At 42.9% G+C, this 17618-nt stretch overlaps 1 protein-coding gene across 2 annotated transcripts in view; it reads right to left on the reverse strand.

The window, feature by feature from the left end:
- Positions 1 to 12700, reverse strand: part of naglu (N-acetylglucosaminidase, alpha) — a 38198-nt gene extending 25498 nt beyond the window's left edge. For both annotated transcript variants that reach the window (XM_048614507.1, XM_020529213.2), the window contains exons 1-3: positions 12557 to 12700; positions 10432 to 10578; positions 5368 to 5453 (exon numbers count right to left, since the gene is read on the reverse strand). In XM_048614507.1, coding sequence (XP_048470464.1) covers positions 5368 to 5453; positions 10432 to 10578; positions 12557 to 12619 — 296 coding nt within the window. In that variant the 5' untranslated portion in view covers positions 12620 to 12700. The remainder of the gene's footprint in view (positions 1 to 5367; positions 5454 to 10431; positions 10579 to 12556) is intronic.
- Positions 12701 to 17618: the final 4918 nt, after the last annotated feature.

Here is a 17618-nt window from a genome sequence, read left to right on the forward strand (position 1 = left end):
TGAAGAAGGGTCCAGACTTGAAACGTCAGCTTTCCTGCTCCTCTGATGCTGCCTGGCCTGCTGTGTTCATCTAGCTCCACACCTTGTTATCTCAGACTCCAGCATCAGCAGTTCCTACTCTCTCTTTACCAGGATGCTGCCTGGATTATAGGTTTTGAGCTGTAAGAAGAGGCTAGAAAAACTCGGGTTGTTTTGTTTGGAGCAGCGGAGGCTGGGGGGAGACTTGATAGAAGTTTAAAAGATTATGAGATGCATAGGTGGTGTTGATGTTCAGAATCTTTTTCCCAAGATTCAAATGTCTAATACAAGAGGGTATGCATTTAAGAGAGAGAAGGTGATGTTCAAAGGAGATGTGTGAGGCAAGTGTTTTTTTTAAATACAGAGAGTGGTGGTGTCTGGAATGTACTGCCAGGTGTGGTGGTGGTGGTGGAGGCAGACATGAAAGAGAATGTTTAGAGACTTTTAGATAAGCACACAAATATGCAAGGAATGGAGGGATATGGAACAAGTGCAGGTCGAAGGGAATTAGTCTAATTTGGGCGGCATGACATTGTGGGGCAAAGGGCCGTTCCTCTGCTATACTGATCAAAATTCTAAGACCACAAGGGACTGGGTACCTGGTTGATATTTCCTTTTTTTGACTAAAACTAAGGGACATTGTTTAAGGATAGGAGGTCTTAAGATAATTTTTCTATCTCAGAGGATCATAAGAGTGTGGAATTGTCTCCCCAGAAGGTAGTAGAGGCTGAGTCTAACATTTATTCAATGTGGTGCTAGATTTTGGATAGATAAGGGAATCAAAAATTGTGGAGTACAGGATGGAAAGTGGAGATTTGTTTATTCATTCATGCGTGACAGGGATGTTGCTGGTTGGCCAGCATTTATTGCCCTTCCCTAGCTGCCCTTGATCTACCCTAGTGGCTTGCGAGGCCATTTCCAAGGGAAGTTGAGAGTCAACCACATTGCTGTGGATCTGGAGTCACATGTAGGGTAGGCCAGGTGAGGATGGCAGATTTCCTTCCCTGAAGGACATTGGAAAAACCCATCTGGTTCACTAATGATCGACAATGGTTTCATGATCATCTGTTGATTCTTAATTCCAGATTTTTTTTTATTGAATTAAAATTCATACTCAGGATATGAACCTGGGTCCCCAGAACATTAGCTGAGTTTCTGGATTAATAGTCTAATGATAATACCTTTAGGCCATTGCATCCCCTTAACTGGGACCACAAGAAGATCAGCCATGATCTAATTGTAAGGTGGAGCAGGCTCAAATGGTTAAATGGCCTACCCCTGCTCCTAAATTCGTATGTAACTCTGTGAATATTATCTAAATAATCATTCATCATGAGATAATATACACTCTAATTGCAAGTGTGAACAGGTTATAAATTAATCTGAAATACAAATAGTGCTGGAGAAACTCTGGAGGTCTGGCAGCATCTGTGGAGAGAGTTAACTTTGAGAGCCCAAATGACTTTCTTTGATAATTATTTTATGATTGCCATTGCTGGCTTGAAAGGTAGATGCAGGTCATCGATAAATTTCATTGTATGTTTTCTAGAAAGAAATGCAACAAAAACAATTGTTATGGGCCCTGGAGAAGGGAGGTCTCACAATGTAGTGTTTTGCATAGAACGCGGAGGTTTTCAATTTACCTTGTTTTACAGTACTGTTTGTGCGGGTTAGTTTTAAATAAGGGGTGAAAAGACATCAGGGAATCTGTTAATTATTATGAATTGTGTTTACTTGTATACAGGTAGCGAACATTCACTGGGCATTAACTTGACCTGTGGTTGGTTCACTCGCTGAGGTGATTCATTAGTTTGCAGATGTTTTGTTAAACTGCTAGGTAACATCATCAGTGCAGCCTCCAATGACGCGTTGTTGTATTTTTCCGCTTGCTATTAAACTCTGGGGTCCGTTGGAGTTGATTACCTCATTTATTTTTTTTTGTTTTCTTTGCACTGGTGTCTATAAAGGGTCTAATTCTATGTGTTTATTGATGTTCTTCTTGGTGGAGAACGAGGCCTCCAGGAATTCCCGTACCTGTCTCTGCTTGGCTTGTCACAAGATCCTGATGTTGTCCCAATTGAACTGGTGCTCCTCCTTGTATGTATGCAGACGAGTGAGTATTGGCCATGTCTTTTTGTTACTAATTGGTGTTCACGTATTCTCATAGCCAGTTTTCTTCCTGTCTGTCCAATGTAATGCTTGTCACTGTCCTTGCATGGAATCTTGTATATTGCATGGAATCTTGTATATTGCATGGAATCTTGTATATTGCATTGGTTCTGTCCATGGTGGGTAAGGGGTCTTTGGTTCTTGTTAGCAGTTGGCGTAGGGTTGATGTAGGTTTGTGTGCCACTCTGATGCCCAGTGGCCGTAGGGTACCCCCCCGATTCTACAGCCTCCCAAAAGGTACACAAACTACCCCTCACCAGCCCCTCAGACCCACAGTCTCTCTTCCAGGCACAGCAACACACAGGTTAGCCAAGGAATTACAACGAAGACTAAAGCACCTCATCAGCAACTCAACACACTCAATCCACTCAGCCCAGGAGATCCTCAAAACCCTCAAAGACATAAGAATAGATGAGGACGAGACCATGGTATCCTTTGACATTACCACCTTATTAACATCAATCAATATACCACTAGCAAGAGAAACGCTAGCCACGCTACTGAAGGAATCGGACCAGAATAACACCATCCCCACAGAGAACATGCTGAAATTACTGGACCTATGCCTCATAACCCACTTTACCTTTAATAGCCAGATCTACGAACAAATCAATGGGACATCTCTGGACTATTAGCAGAAGCAGTGATGCAGAGATTTTAAAGCATGGCCCTTCCACAGATCCAACCCAACTATGGATCCGATATGTGGATGACACTTTCGTCATCAGTAAATTAACTAAACCAGAAGAAACACACCAAATTGTAAACAACATTTTCACCATCGTCAAATTCACCAGAGAAGAAAAGAACAAATAGCTCCCTTTCCTGGACGTGATGGTAGGACGCAGGGCCAACGGGGAATTTCTGACCAAGGTATGCAGAAAGACCACACACGTGGATCAAGTCCTAAATTTCAACAGTAACCACCGCAACACCCACAAATGGAGTTGCGTGAAAACACTATTCAAACAAGCCACAAGACACTGCAGCATCCCAGAACTTTGCCAAAACAAAGAAGAATACTTCCACCAAGTATTTAGAGACAACAATACCTGAACAGCTGGGTCTGATGATGCCTGTCACACATACAACAAGAAGATACAGTACACCCTGACACACTTATCATGTTTCCATACATTAAAAACATATCTGAACTGACCTCAAGACTCCTACGGGCACTGGGCATCAGAGTGGCACACAAACCTACATCAACCCTACGCCAACTGCTAACAAGAACCAAAGACCCCTTACCCAGCATGGACAGAACCAATGCAATATACAAGATTCCATGCAAGGACAGTGACAAACATTACATTGGACAGACAGGAAGAAAACTGGCTATGAGAATACGTGAACACCAATTAGTAACAAAAAGACATGGCCAATACTCACTCGTCCGCATAAGTACAGACAAGGAGGAGCACCAGTTCAATTGGGACAACATCAGGATCCTAGGACAAGCCAAGCAGAGACAGGCACGGGAATTCCTGGAGGCATGGTTCTCCACCAAGAAGGCCATCAATAAACACATAGAATTAGACCCTATATAGACACCACTGCAAAGAAAACAAAAAAAAAAAACGGAAATGAGGTAATCAACTCCAACGGACCCCAGAATTTAAATATCAAGCGGAAAAATACAACAACGCTTCATCGGAGGCTGCACTGATGATGTTACCCAGTGGGGTAATGAAAAGTCTGTAAACTAATGAACCAGCTCGGCGAGCGACCCAACCACAGCATCCACAACCTGAGCTACAAATCTACTCAAGAATATTCATTTTAGCTCTCAGTAAGTAAACAATAATTCCTAAACCATTTATGCTTTGCTATTTTTCATTCTTTCATCGGACGTGGGCATTGCTGGCTCAGCCAGCATTTATTGTCCTTTCCTAGTTACCCTTGAGAAGGTAGTGGTGAGCAGCCTTCTTGAACCTCTGCACTCTGCGTGCTGTAGGTAAACCCACACTGTTGTTATGGAGGGAATTCCAGGATCTTGACCTGGCAACAGCAAATGACAGTATATTTTCGAGTCAGAATGGGGAGTGGTTTGAAAGAGAACTTGCAGGTGGTGGTGTTCCCATGTATCTGCTGCTCTTGTCCTTCCAGATGGATGAGATCATGCATTTGGAAGGTACTGTCTAAGGATTTTTGGCAAGGTTCTGTGGTGCATTTATAGATTGTATACTCTGCTGCTACAGAATGCCGAAGGTGGAGGGAGTGCACACTCATGGATGTGGTTCCAATCAAGCAGGCTGCTTTGTCACAGATGGTGTCAAACTTCTTGACTGTTATTGCAGTTGCAAGCAGGGTGTATTCCATCACACTCCTGATTTGTGCCTTGTAGATGGTGGACAGGTTTTGGGGAGTCAGTGGTGAGTTACTTGCTGCAGGATTCCTAGCCTCTGACCTGCTCTTGTAGCCACTGTATTTATATCACAAGTCAATCTCAGTTACTGATCAATGGTAATAACTCTCAGGATGTTGTTAGTGGGGGAATTCAGTGATGGTAACAGTAATTAGATTGTCTCTCATTGGAGATGGTCATTACCTGGCATTTGCTTGGCATAAAGATTACTTGTCACTTGTCAGTCCAAGCCTGGATATTGTCCAGGTCTTGTTGCATTTGCATGTGGACTGCTTCAGTATCTGAGAAGTCGAAAATGGTGCTGAACATTGTGCAATCATTGGTGAACATCCCCACTTCTAACCTTATGATGGGAGGGAAGGTCATTGATGAGGCAACTGAAGATGGTTAGGCCTAGAGATATCCTGCAGCTGAGATTATTGACCTCCAATAACCATAACCATCTTCCCATATGCTAGGTACAACTCCAACCAGCACAGAGTTTGCCTCCTGATTTCCATCGATACCAGTTTTGCTAGGGCTCCCTGATGCCACACTCAGTCTAAAGCAGCCTTGATGTCAAGAGCTATCACACTCACCTGTAATATGTAACTCTGTACGTATAAAAATGTGTAAATAAACTCTCAGTTCCATCCTTCACCAACTCTTTCTGAAATTGTCCAAGCAAGAGCTTGAAATATTGTATATTAGTATAATATATGCAATTCATTTTTACAATTACTTTCTCTTTCTAGCACTTCTTCTCAAAATCATAGGAAACTGATTCAAAGCAATAAGTGTCTTTTTTTAAGAATAGGAACTGCAGCAAGTACCTTTTAATGGCACCAGGTACAAATCCGGAGAAGGCAGGAAGGACTGGCAACATACCCAAAGATCTCATCCGCTGAAGAATCTGGTGCTATATGTTGGAATAAGGAAACACTCAAATTAGAAAGAAAGCAGAATTTTGCTCCAACGGTGCTTATTAGTTACAACTTAACAGAATGATTTCAGCAGATAATGAACAATCTATTTGTTTTGTAACTAGTATGCTTTACATGGTGGTTACGAGATGCACTGAATCTTGACATTATAAGTAAACCCATTAATTAAAGCAGGAACCAAGGGTTTATGCCAACCACAGAAGGGTTATTTATCTTGTACAATTCCACACTGCTTGGTGTTTTTCTGTTCTCTTGAGGAACATGGGCATTGCTGGCTGGCCAGCATTTATTACCCATTCCTAGTTACCCTTGAGAAGGTGGTGGTGAGCTATCTTTTTGAACTGTTGCAATCCATGTGCTGTAGGTAGGCCGACAATGCCATCACAGAGAATTCCAGGACTGTGATTCAGTGAAAAAGAAGAAACAGTGATATAGTTTAAAGTCAGGATGGTGAGTGGCTTGTAAAGAGACTTGCAAGTGCTGGTGCTCCCATGCATCCTGCTGCCCTTGTTCTAGACGGATGTGATCATGGGTTTCAAAGATGCTGTTTAAGGATCTTTGATAAATTTCTGTAGTCCATCTTGTAGATAGTACCCACTGATGCTACTGAGCATCGATGCTGTAGGGAATGGATGCTTGTGGATGTGGTGCCAACCAAGCAGGCTGCTTTCTCCTGGATGATGTCAAGCTTATTGAGTGTTGTTGGAGGTGCACCCATGCAGGCTAGTGGGGAGTATTCCATCACACTCCTGACTTCTACCTTGTAGATGGTAGACAAACTCTGGAGAGTCAAAGAACAAAGAACAAAGAACAAAGAAAATTACAGCACAGGAACAGGCCCTTCGGCCCTCCAAGCCTGCGCCGATCCAGATCCTCTATCTAAACCTGTCACCTATTTTCCAAGGATCTATATTCCTCTGCTCCCTGCCCATTCACGTATCTGTCTAGATACATCTTAAATGACGCTATCGTGCCCGCCTCTACCACCTCCGCTGGCAACACATTCCAGGCACACACCACATTCTGCGTAAAGAACTTTCCACGCACATCTCCCTTAAACATTTCCCCTCTCACCTTGAAATCGTGACCCCTAGTAATTGTGTCCCCCACTCTGGGAAAAAACTTCTTGCTATCCACCCTGTCTATACCTCTCATGATTTTGTAGACTCAATCAGGTCCCCCCTCAACCTCCGTCTTTCTAATGTAAATAATCCTAATCTACTCAACCTCTCTTCATAGCTAACGCCCTCCATACCAGACAACATCCTGGTGAACCTCCTCTGCACCCTCTCCAAAACATCCACATCCTTTTGGTAATGTGGCGACCAGAACGGTACACAGTATTCCAAATGTGGTCGAACCAAAGTCCTATACAACTGTAACATGACCTGCCAACTCTTGTACTCAATACCCCGTCCGATGAATGAAAGCATGCCGTATGCCTTCTTGACAACTCTATCGACCTGCGTTGCCACCTTCAGGGTTGTATTGAACACCCAGATCTCTCTGTGCATCAATTTTCCCCAGGGCTTTTCCATTTACCACATAGTTCGCTCTTGAATTGGATCTTCCAAAATGCATCACCTCACATTTGCCTGGATTGAACTCCATCTGCCATTTCTCCGCCCAACTCTCCAATCTGTCTATATTCTGCTGCATTCTTCGACAGTTCCCTTCACTATCTGCTACTCCACCAATCTTCGTGTCATCTGCAAACTTGCTAATCAGACCATCTATACCTTCCTCCAGATCGTTTATGTATATCACAAACAACAGTGGTCCCAACACGGATCCCTGTGGAACACCACTGGTCACAGTTCTCCATTTTGAGAAACTCCTTTCCACTACAACTGTCTGTCTCCTGTTGCCCAGCCAGTTCTCTATCCATCCAGCTAGTACACCCTGGACCCCATGCGACTTCACTTTCTCCATCAGCCTAGCTTGGGGAACCTTATCAAACGCCTTACTGAAGTCCATGTATATGGCATCTACAGCCCTTCCCTCATCTATCAACTTTGTCACTTCCTCAAAGAATTCTATCAAGTTGGTAAGACATGACCTTCCCTGCACAAAACCATGCTGCCTATCAATAAATAAGCCCATTTTCTTCCAAATGTAAATAGATCCTATCCCTCAGTATCTTCTCCAGCAGCTTCCCCATCACTGACGTCAAGCTCACTGGTCTATAATTACCTGGATTATCCTTGCTACCCTTCTTAAACAAGGGGACAACATTAGCAATTCTCCAGTCCTCCGGGACCTCACCTGTGCTCAAGGATGCTGCAAAGATATCTGTTAAGGCCCCAGCTATTTCCTCTCTCGCTTCCCTCAGTAACCTGGGACAAATCCCATCCGGACCTGGGGACTTGTCCACCCTAATGCCTTTTAGAATACCCAACACTTCCCCCCTCCTTATGTTGACTTGCCCTAGAGTAATCAAACATCTATCCCTAACCTCAACATCTGTCATGTCCTTCTCCTCGGTGAATACCGATGCAAAGTACTCATTAAGAATCTCACTCATTTTCTCTGACTCCTCGCATAACTTCCCTCCTTTGTCCTTGAGTGGGCCAACCCTTTTTCTAGTTACCCTCTTGCTCCTTATGTACGAATAAAAGGCTTTGGGATTTTCCTTAACCCTGTTTGCTAAAGATATTTCATAACCCCTTTTTGCCTTCTTAATTCCTCGTCTCAGATTGGTCCTACTTTCCCGATATTCTTCCAAAGCTTCGTCTGTTTTCAGTTGCCTAGACCTTATGTATGCTTCCTTTTTCCTCTTTGCTAGTCTCACAATTTCACCTGTCATCCATAGTTCCCTAATCTTGCCCTTTCTATCCCTCATTTTCACAGGGACATGTCTGTCCTGCACTCGAATCAACCTCTCTTTAAAAGCCTCCCACATATCAAGTGTGGATTTACCCTCAAACAGCTGCTCCCAATCTACATTCCCCAGCTTCTGTCGAATCTTGCTATAGTTGGCCTTCCCCCAGTTTAGCACTCTTCCTTTAGGACCACTCTCGTCTTTGTCCACGAGTATTCTAAAACTTACGGAATTGTGATCACTATTCCCAAAGTAATCCCCTACTGAAACGTCAACCACCTAGCCGGGCTCATTCCCCAACACCAGGTCCGGTATGGCCCCTTCCCATACTGCTCCATAAAACCCTCCTGGATGCTCCTTACAAATTCTGCTCCATCTAAACCCCTAACACTAAATGAATCCCAGTCAATGTTGGGAAAATTAAAATCTCCCATCACCACCACCCTATTGCTCCTACATCTTTCCATAATCTGTCTACATATTCGTACCTCTATCTCATGCTCGCTGTTGGGAGGCATGTAGGACAGCCCCAAAATTGTTACCGCACCGTCCCTATTTCTGAGCTCTCCCCATATTGCCTCACTGCTCGAGTCCTCCATAGTGCCCTCCTTCAGCACAGCTGTGATATTCTCTTGGACCTCCCTCTCTATCATGCCTGAAGCATCTATATCCTGGGCTATTTAGTTGCCAATCTTGCCCTTCCCTCAACCAAGTCTCAGTAGTAGCAATAACATCATACTCCCAGGTACTAATCCAAGCCCTAAGTTCATCTGCCTTACCTACTACACTTCTCGCATTAAAACAAATGCACCTCAGACCATCGGTCCCTTTGCATTCAGCATCTGCTCTCTGCCTACTCTTCCCCTTAGTCACACTGACTTCATTATCTAGTTCCTTACAGGCTTTAGTTACTACCTCCTTACTGTCCACTAACCTCCTCATTTGGTCCCATCCCCCGCCACATTAGTTTAAACCCTCTCCAACAGCGTTAGCAAAAGCACACCCTAGGACATTGGTTCCAGTCCTGCCCAGGTGTAGACCATCCAATTTGTAATAGTCCCACCTCCCCCAGAACCGGTCCCAATGTCCCAAAAATCTGAACCCCTCCCTCCTGCACCATCTCTTCTACTCTAGCCAGGAAGTGAATTACTCATTGCAGGATTCCTAGCCTCGCACCTGCTCTTGTAGCTATTGTATTGATACGGCAAGTCGGGCTCAGTTTCTGGTCAAAGGCAATAACCCCCGAGTATTGATAGTGGGGGATTCAGTAATGATAACACTATTGAATGCCAAGGGGTGGTGGTTATATCGTCTTATTGGTCATTACCTGGCCTTTGTGTGGCATGAAGGTTACTTGTCAGCCGAAGCCTGAATATTGTCCAGGTCGTGTTGTATGTGAACAGTATCTGAAAAGTTGCGAATAGCGCGAATATTGCACAGTCATTGGCGAACATCCCCACTTCTAACCTGTTCTGTTTTACAACTTTTCTTGAACTGCTCATTGAAAATAAATGACATTTTTTTTGCTGATTTCAGACATATTCAGTAGATTAAACTGTCTAAATTTTCAAAGTAGAATATTTTAAAGTATTTGAACATATTAGTGTTAGTATAAAATATAAGGCTTTAGATAACCTGTGTGATGGCAGCACCTTTTTATGTTGGTACAAAAGGAAAGAGTATAGCACAGGAATGATTATATTCACTATTTAATTTCATTAAAATTGTATGTTATTAGGAAATATAGTGTTAGTATAATCAAAAGCAGAAGGTTTATAAAAAAAATTTAATTTTCTGGCTGGATTGTGGCCTATGAACCATTCCTAGGCTAGATACATTCTGCAATATATCATTAAATCAAAATAAATAATCTTAACTAGTTTTGTATATTTGCAATTCATATATTACTTGCTCTATGTGCTACTCCTAGTTGTTCAAGTAAGACCACAATTTTTCATGACAGTTCATTAGAATTTAATAAATTTTGTATATATTAGATAGGGAACATGACAACTTGGGAGTGCTTAGCACAGTACTTCAATCACTACAAAGTGAAAAAAAATTGCAAGCTCTAATGTTGAAAGGTATGAAGATTCTAAGGACAGCAATAGTTTAGTGATGCTGATTGTTACCTGTAGACTCAACTGGCGTTTGTTCCAGGAGGCTGGCAATGGTCCTGCCCAGCTATGCATGTTCCCCAAACGACTCCATGCAAGAAATGCAGGACCAACAACAAAGTTGTCTATTTCAGTTTGATTGAAGCCCAATGAAATGTATACCTAAAACAAAGTGGGAATCATTCATCATTGCTTTGAATAAACAGCAACTCTGGACAGTTGCAAAGTGACCAACTCTGATCTGTAATTCACTCGTTGCTTTACTATGAACAGTAGGACTCAAATCTTGCTAATATCTTAACAAGTAACAGCACATGTTCAATCCTCAATAAGGACATGGGTAAGATAAAGATTTGGTGCAAGAGGAAATGTTGCAACAAGGGGATGAAGTTGTTTGATGGACCAGATAAAAAGCATTAGGATTGTTCTGATGGAAGAAGAGTTGGAAATGGTGTACACTTGGAGGGTTAACTTTTGTTCTCCATATATTATCAACTATAACTTGGGTATACAACTTGGACAGAGGAATGGCTAACGAACAGAAAGCAGGCAGTCAGAACAAATAGGTCTTTTCTTTGGTTAGCAAATAGTGAGGTGCCAGAGTTTGATCTTCAGGCCTCTAACAATTTATACTGTCTTAATGACCTGAATGCACGGATAGAAGATACCATAACCGAATTTGCAGATGACACTGAAGTAAATTTCTATAAAGAAATAAGAAATTTACAAATGGATATGAATAGTTTAGGTAAATGGACCAAAAATTGGCAGAGGCGTTTAACATGGATAAATGTGAGCTTATTCATTTTGGTCAGAGGGATAAAAAGGCAACTTATTATCTATATAGGGAGAAATTTCAGAGTACTTAGTGCAGATGGATGTCCCTGTGCATGAGTGGCAGAAAACTAGTATGCAGGTACAGCAGGTAAAAAGGAAGGCAAATGGAATTGAGTATAGAAGTATTGCTACAACTGTGCAAGGAATTAGTGAGACTGCACCTGAACTACTGTATACAGGTTTGATCCCCTTACTTGAGGAAGGTTGGAATTGCACTGGAGGCAGTTCAGAGGAGGTTCACTAGATTGGTTCCAGAGATGAGGAGTTTGGATTATGAAGAAATTGAGCAGTTTGGGCTGTGTAGAGTTTAGAAGAATTAGAGGAGATTTAATTGAGATTGATGAGATCCTAAAGGAGATCGACAAAATAGACATAGAGACAATGTTTCCTCTTGTGGGACAATCTAGAATGAAAGGTCATACAATTTGGATAAGGTGTAGCAGATTTAAAACAGAAATCAGGGGAAATTACGTTCCTTGAAGGGTTACAAATCTGTGGAATTCAGTACCCCAGGGTGCAGTGGATGCTGGGACACTGAGTAAATTTAAGGAGGACAAGTTTTTAATTCGTAATGAGTTGAAGGTTTATGCAGAGTGGGCACAGAACTGGACCCCTGGCGTTCTTAGAGCGCACAGATCAAATTATGCAGATGACAAATGTAGGAACTTCAGGAGGACATAACTGGTTAAAGTTTAGACAGCCAGTTGCTAGTCTAGTATTATAACCACACAATATTGTACCAAGTGGCTTCAATAAACTTGTAGCTAAACTGTTATATTATACGAATGACCTCTTTACAAAAATAATTTCATTTGGGATGGGAAATCATAATGAAAGGCTTAAGAATATGATCAAAATTTACAGCTTTCTCTAATATCTGGACTGTGGAGAAAAGGGGAGATGTAAAGGTTGGTGAAGAGGAGATGGGCAACATCTTAGCAAAAATATCTTTAGGCATCAGGGGCAGTAATGGAAAACATTCAGTGGAGTTGTTGGCAGTCAATTGTACATCTCCATGAAGGCAGCAGGTTTGATTGGACAGATTCTTTCGGAAAGGATGTTTCACATTTCCTAGAAGATTTAGGATTGTGCTAAGACTATCAAATATTTACAGCAATAACAAATAAATCCTACTGAAACCTATCCATTTAACTTAAAGAGTATATTAAATTAAATTTGAATAGCAAGCTACAGATAAGAAAAGTTCACATACATTTTAAGATTTGCAGCAAATAGTCCGAAATCCTCAATAAGGTTATGGCCAGACATTTTAAAATCTTTAAAACTTGCAGGAACATTTTACCTTTTGCCATATGGCTTCTTGACCAGTAAATGCTAATGGCATATTAATACCATTCAATGCCATCCAGTCAATTTCTCTCTCCCACCGCTCCCAGTCCCACCAAACAAAAGAGTAGCTGTATGCACAGACATTCTGATAGTAATGGAATCTAAGTACAATCATAAAGAAAACATTACAAAAGGTGGATCAATTTTCAGAAATTTGTCTAACATATTACTTAAGGTATTTAAAAGTTAAAATGATAAGAAAGTTAATAATATTACCTCCTACCAACCCCCACCTCATCCTGTGCACATGATAGTATTTCAAGGTCACTTCTCATTTCTTTAATCAGCAGTGGAGTCTAAATTACTATGACCTGATATAGGAAAGAGTTTGTACCATTCTTTTTATTACACGTGCACTGATTCTCAGTGTACTAATTCCCTCCCCCCCCCATAGGCTTATTATCACTATATACCCATTTAGGCATTTATTTTGAGACTGCATCATATTAGCAGTCACTGGGTAGGTGTTTGTCTTTAATTTTATTAGTAGATAGGGCAGCACCTGTGAGACGTAAATCAGAGAGAAGTCAAATGTCCCTGACAACGATGTCTGCAGGAAATGTGTCCACCTACAACTCCTCTCAGACCATATGGATCAGTTGGATAGGCGGGTAGACTCACTGACAAATGTATAGGAAGCAGAAAGTTCTGTAGATTGGAATTTCAGGAATGTGTTCACAACAAAGGTTCAGCCAGATAGATGGGTGACTGCCAGGACAGGCAGACAGGCAGTGCAGGAGTCCCCCGTGGCTATTCCCCTCTCAAATAAGTGTACTAGTTTTGATACTTTTGGGGGAGGGAGTGGTTGGCATCTCGGAGAAAGCAACAGCAGCAGCCAGATCACAAGCACCACGTTGGCTCTGTTGTACAGCTGGGAGGGTCAAAGTGTAGATGAGTGTAAGCGATAGTGGACTCTATAGACAGGGGCATAGCTAGGCGTTTCCATGGCCACGAGTATAACTTCAGGATCATGTATGGCCTCCCTGGTACCAGGGTCAAGGTTGTGTCAATGACTAAGAATACTGCAATGAGTAATAAGACCCTAAGACATAGGAGCAGAAATTAGGCCAGTCGGCCCATCGAGTCTACTCCGCCATTCAATCATGGCTGATAAGTTCCTCAACCCCATTCTCCCCATAATCCTTGATCCCCTTGATAATCAAGGACCTATCTATCTCAGTCTTAAAAGTACTCAATGACCTGGCCTCCACAGCCTTCTGTGGCAGTGAATTCCATAGATTCACCACTGAAGAAGTTTCTCCTTATCTCTGTTCTAAAAGGTCTTCCCTGTACTCTAAGGCTGTGCCTCGGGTCCTAGTCTCTCCTACCAATGGAAACATCTTCCCAACATCCACTCTGTCTAGGCCATTCAGTATTCTGTAAGTTTCAATTAGATATCCCCTCATCCTTCTGAACTCCAACGAGTATAGTCCCAGAGTCCTCAAACATTCCTCATACGTTAAGCTTTCCATTCCTGGTTCCATTCTTGTAAACCCTCTCTGAACTCCCTCTAGGGCCAGTACATCCTTCTTGAGATATGGGACCCAAAACTGCACACAATACTCCAAATGTGGCCTGACCAGAGCCTTATAAAACCTCAGTAGTACATCCCTGCTTTTATATTCAAGTCCTCTCAAAATAAATGCCAACATTGCATTTGCCTTCCTGACTACTGACTCAACCTGCAAGTTTACCTTGAGAGAATCCTAGACTAGAACTCCCAAGACTCTTTCTACTTCAGACTTCTGAACTTTTTCCCCATTTAGAAAACAGTCCATGCTTTTATTCTTCTTACCAAAGTGCATGACCTCACACTTTCTCATGATGTACTCCATCTGCCACTTCTTTGCACACTCTCCTAACCTGTCCAAATCCTCCTGCAGCCTCCCCGCATCCTCAATACTAACTGTCCCTCCACCTATCTTTGTATCGTTGCAGACTTAGCCAGAATGCCCTCAGTTCCTTCATCTAGATCATTAATGTACAAAGTGAAAAGTTGTGGCCCCAGCGCTAACCCTTGTGGAACACCACTAGTCACCAGCTTCCATCCTGGGAAAGACCCTTTTAACCCCACTCTCTGCTTTCTGCCAGACAGCCAATCTTCTATCCATGCTAGCACCTTGCCTCTAACACCGTGGGCCCTTATCTTACTCAGCAGCCTCCTGCGCGGCATCTTGTTAAAGGCCTTCTTGAAGTCCAGATAGATAACATCCATTGGCTCTCCTTGGTCTACCCTGCTCGATACTTCCTCAAAGAATTCTAACATATTTGTCAGGCATGACCTCCCCTTGATGAAACCATGCTGACTTTGCCCTACTTTACCATACACTTCCAAATATTCAGAAATCTCATCCTTTACAATTGACTCCAAAATCTTATCCACGACCGAGGTTAGGCTAATTGGCCTGTAATTTTCCGTCTTTTGCCTTACTCCCTTTTTAAACAGGGGTGTCACATTAACGATTTTCCAGTCCTCTGGGACCCTCCCTGACTCTAGCAATTCCTGAAAGATCACCACTAATGCTTCCACTATCTCTTTAGCTATCTCCTTTAGAACTCTGGGGTGTAGTCCATCTGGTCCAGGTGATTTATCCACTTTCAGGCCAATCAGTTTTACTAGCACCTTTTCCTTGGCGATGGCCACCATACTCAGCTCTGCCCCCTGACTCTCTTGAATTTTTGGGAGATCACTCGTGCCTTCCACCGAGAAGACTGACGAAGTAATTATTCAGTTCCTCAGCCATTTCCTTGTTCCCCACTACTATCTCTCCACCGTCATTTTCCAGTGGTCCAATGTCTACTTTTGCCTCTCTTTTGCCTTTTAATATATCTAAAAAAACTCTTACAGTCTTCACTTATATTACTGGCCTAGCTTACCCTCATATTTAATCTTCCCCCTCCTTATTTCTTTTTTTGTTGCCCTCTGTTGGTCTTTGTAAGCTTCCCAGTCCTCTGGTTTCCCACTGCCCTTCGCTACATTATATGCTTTCTCTTTTGCTTTTATGCCATCCTGGACTTCCTTAGTTAGCCACGGTTGCCTCATCCTCCCTGTACGATGCTTCTTTTGCCTAGGAATGAATTTTTGCTGCATCTCCTGAATTACTCCCAGAAACTCCTGCCATTGCTGTTCCATTGTCTTTCCTGCTAGGCTCCTCTTCCAGTCAATTCTGCCCAGCTCTTCCCTCATACGTCTGTAGTCGCCTTTATTCAGCTGTAATATCGTTAACTCTGATTCTATCTATCTAACGCATCTCCTGACTCCCCAAAGCCTGTCCATCATCAAGGAACAAGGCAGGAGTGCAATGGAATACTCTCCACTTCCTTGGATGGGTGCAGCTGCAACAAAACTCAAGAAATTTGATACCATTCAGGACAGTGCAGCCTGCTTGATTGGTACAATATCTACAAGCATCCACTCCCTCCACCACTGACGCTCAGTAGCAGCAGTGTGTACTATCCAGAACATGCTCTGCAGAAATTCAAAGATCCCCAGATAGCACCTTCCAAATGCACAACTTCCTTCTCGAAGGGAGGAACAGATACTTGGGAACACCACCACCTTGAAGTTCCTCTCCAAGCCGCTCTTCTGGATTTTGAAATATAATTGCTGTTACTTTATGGTCAGAGTCATACAGCACGGAAACAGACCCTTCGGCCCAACTTGTCTGCACCAATCAGGCATCCCAATCTGGCCGAGTCCCATTTGCCAGTATTTGGCCCATATCCCTCTAAACCTTCCGTTCATATAACCATCCAGATAACTTCTAAATGTTGTAATTGTACCTGCTTCCACCACTTTCTCTGGCAGGTCATTCCACACATGCACCACCCCTTGTGTGAAAAAGTTACTCCTCAGGTCCTTTTTAAGACTTTCCCCTCTCTCCCTAAACCTATTCCCTTAAGTTTTGGACTCCCCACCCTAGGAAATCCTGGAATTCCCTGCCTAAATGGCATTGTGGGTCAACCCACAGCAGGGGCACTGCAGCACTTCAAGAAAGCAGCTCTCCACCTTCTCAAGGACAACTAGGGACATACATTAAATGCTGGCCAGCCAGCAATGCCCAAATACCACAAAAAATAAATTTAAAAAGAGGGCAAAGGATATTCTGATAGGGGAGGGTAAGCAGCCAGAGGCTGTGGTCCACATTGGTACTAATGACATAAGAAGGAAGAGAGAATGAGGTCCTGCAAAGAGAATTTAGGGAGTTAGGTAGAAAGTTGAAAAGCAGGACCTCTAGGGGTGTAATCACAGGATTACTCCCTGTGCCACACGCTAGTGAGGCCAGAAATGGGAAGATAATACAGTTGAATGTGTAGCTTAACAGCTTGGTCTGGGGCACGGTGTGGGGGCACTGGGTGTGTGTGTGGGGGGGGTGCTGTGTGTGGGTGGATGGGGGTGGGGATGTGCATGGGGACATTCAGATATCTGCATCATTGGGCTCTCTCTCAGGGCAGGTTGCACCTATACAGGAGCAGCATCAATATCCTGGCAGGGAGGCTTGCTAGTGCCACTTGGAGAGTCTAAATGCGTGGCAGCGGGGTGGGAACCAGAGCAGTAGATCGCTGTGTGTGATGATTGAGGAGAAGGAAGAGGTTAAGTTAATTAAGTCTAATAGGAAGACAAACAGGACCAGGTTAACGAACACGATGGGTCTGGGGGTCTGAAGTGTATTTTAATGCCAGGAATATAACAGGTAAGGCAGATGAGTTTAGAGCCTGGATTAGTATGGAATGACAATGTTGTAGTCATTGCAGAAACTTGGTTGAGAGAAGGACAGGACTGGCAGCTCACTGTTTCCAGGATTTAGATGTTTCATACATGGTACAGAGGAATGTAAAAAGGGGTGGGGAGTTGCGTTACTGATTGATGAGAATGTCACAGCTGCATTAAGAGGACATCCTGGAGGGGTCATCCACTGATGCCATATGGGTAGAACTCAAGATCAAGAAAGGTGCAATCTTATGGAGTTATACTATAGGCCTCCTAATAGCTAGGGGAGACAGATGAACAAATA

Source organism: Rhincodon typus, chromosome 30 (genome assembly GCF_021869965.1).
Source record: "Rhincodon typus isolate 14 chromosome 30, sRhiTyp1.1, whole genome shotgun sequence".
NCBI classification, from domain to species: Eukaryota; Metazoa; Chordata; class Chondrichthyes; order Orectolobiformes; family Rhincodontidae; genus Rhincodon; species Rhincodon typus.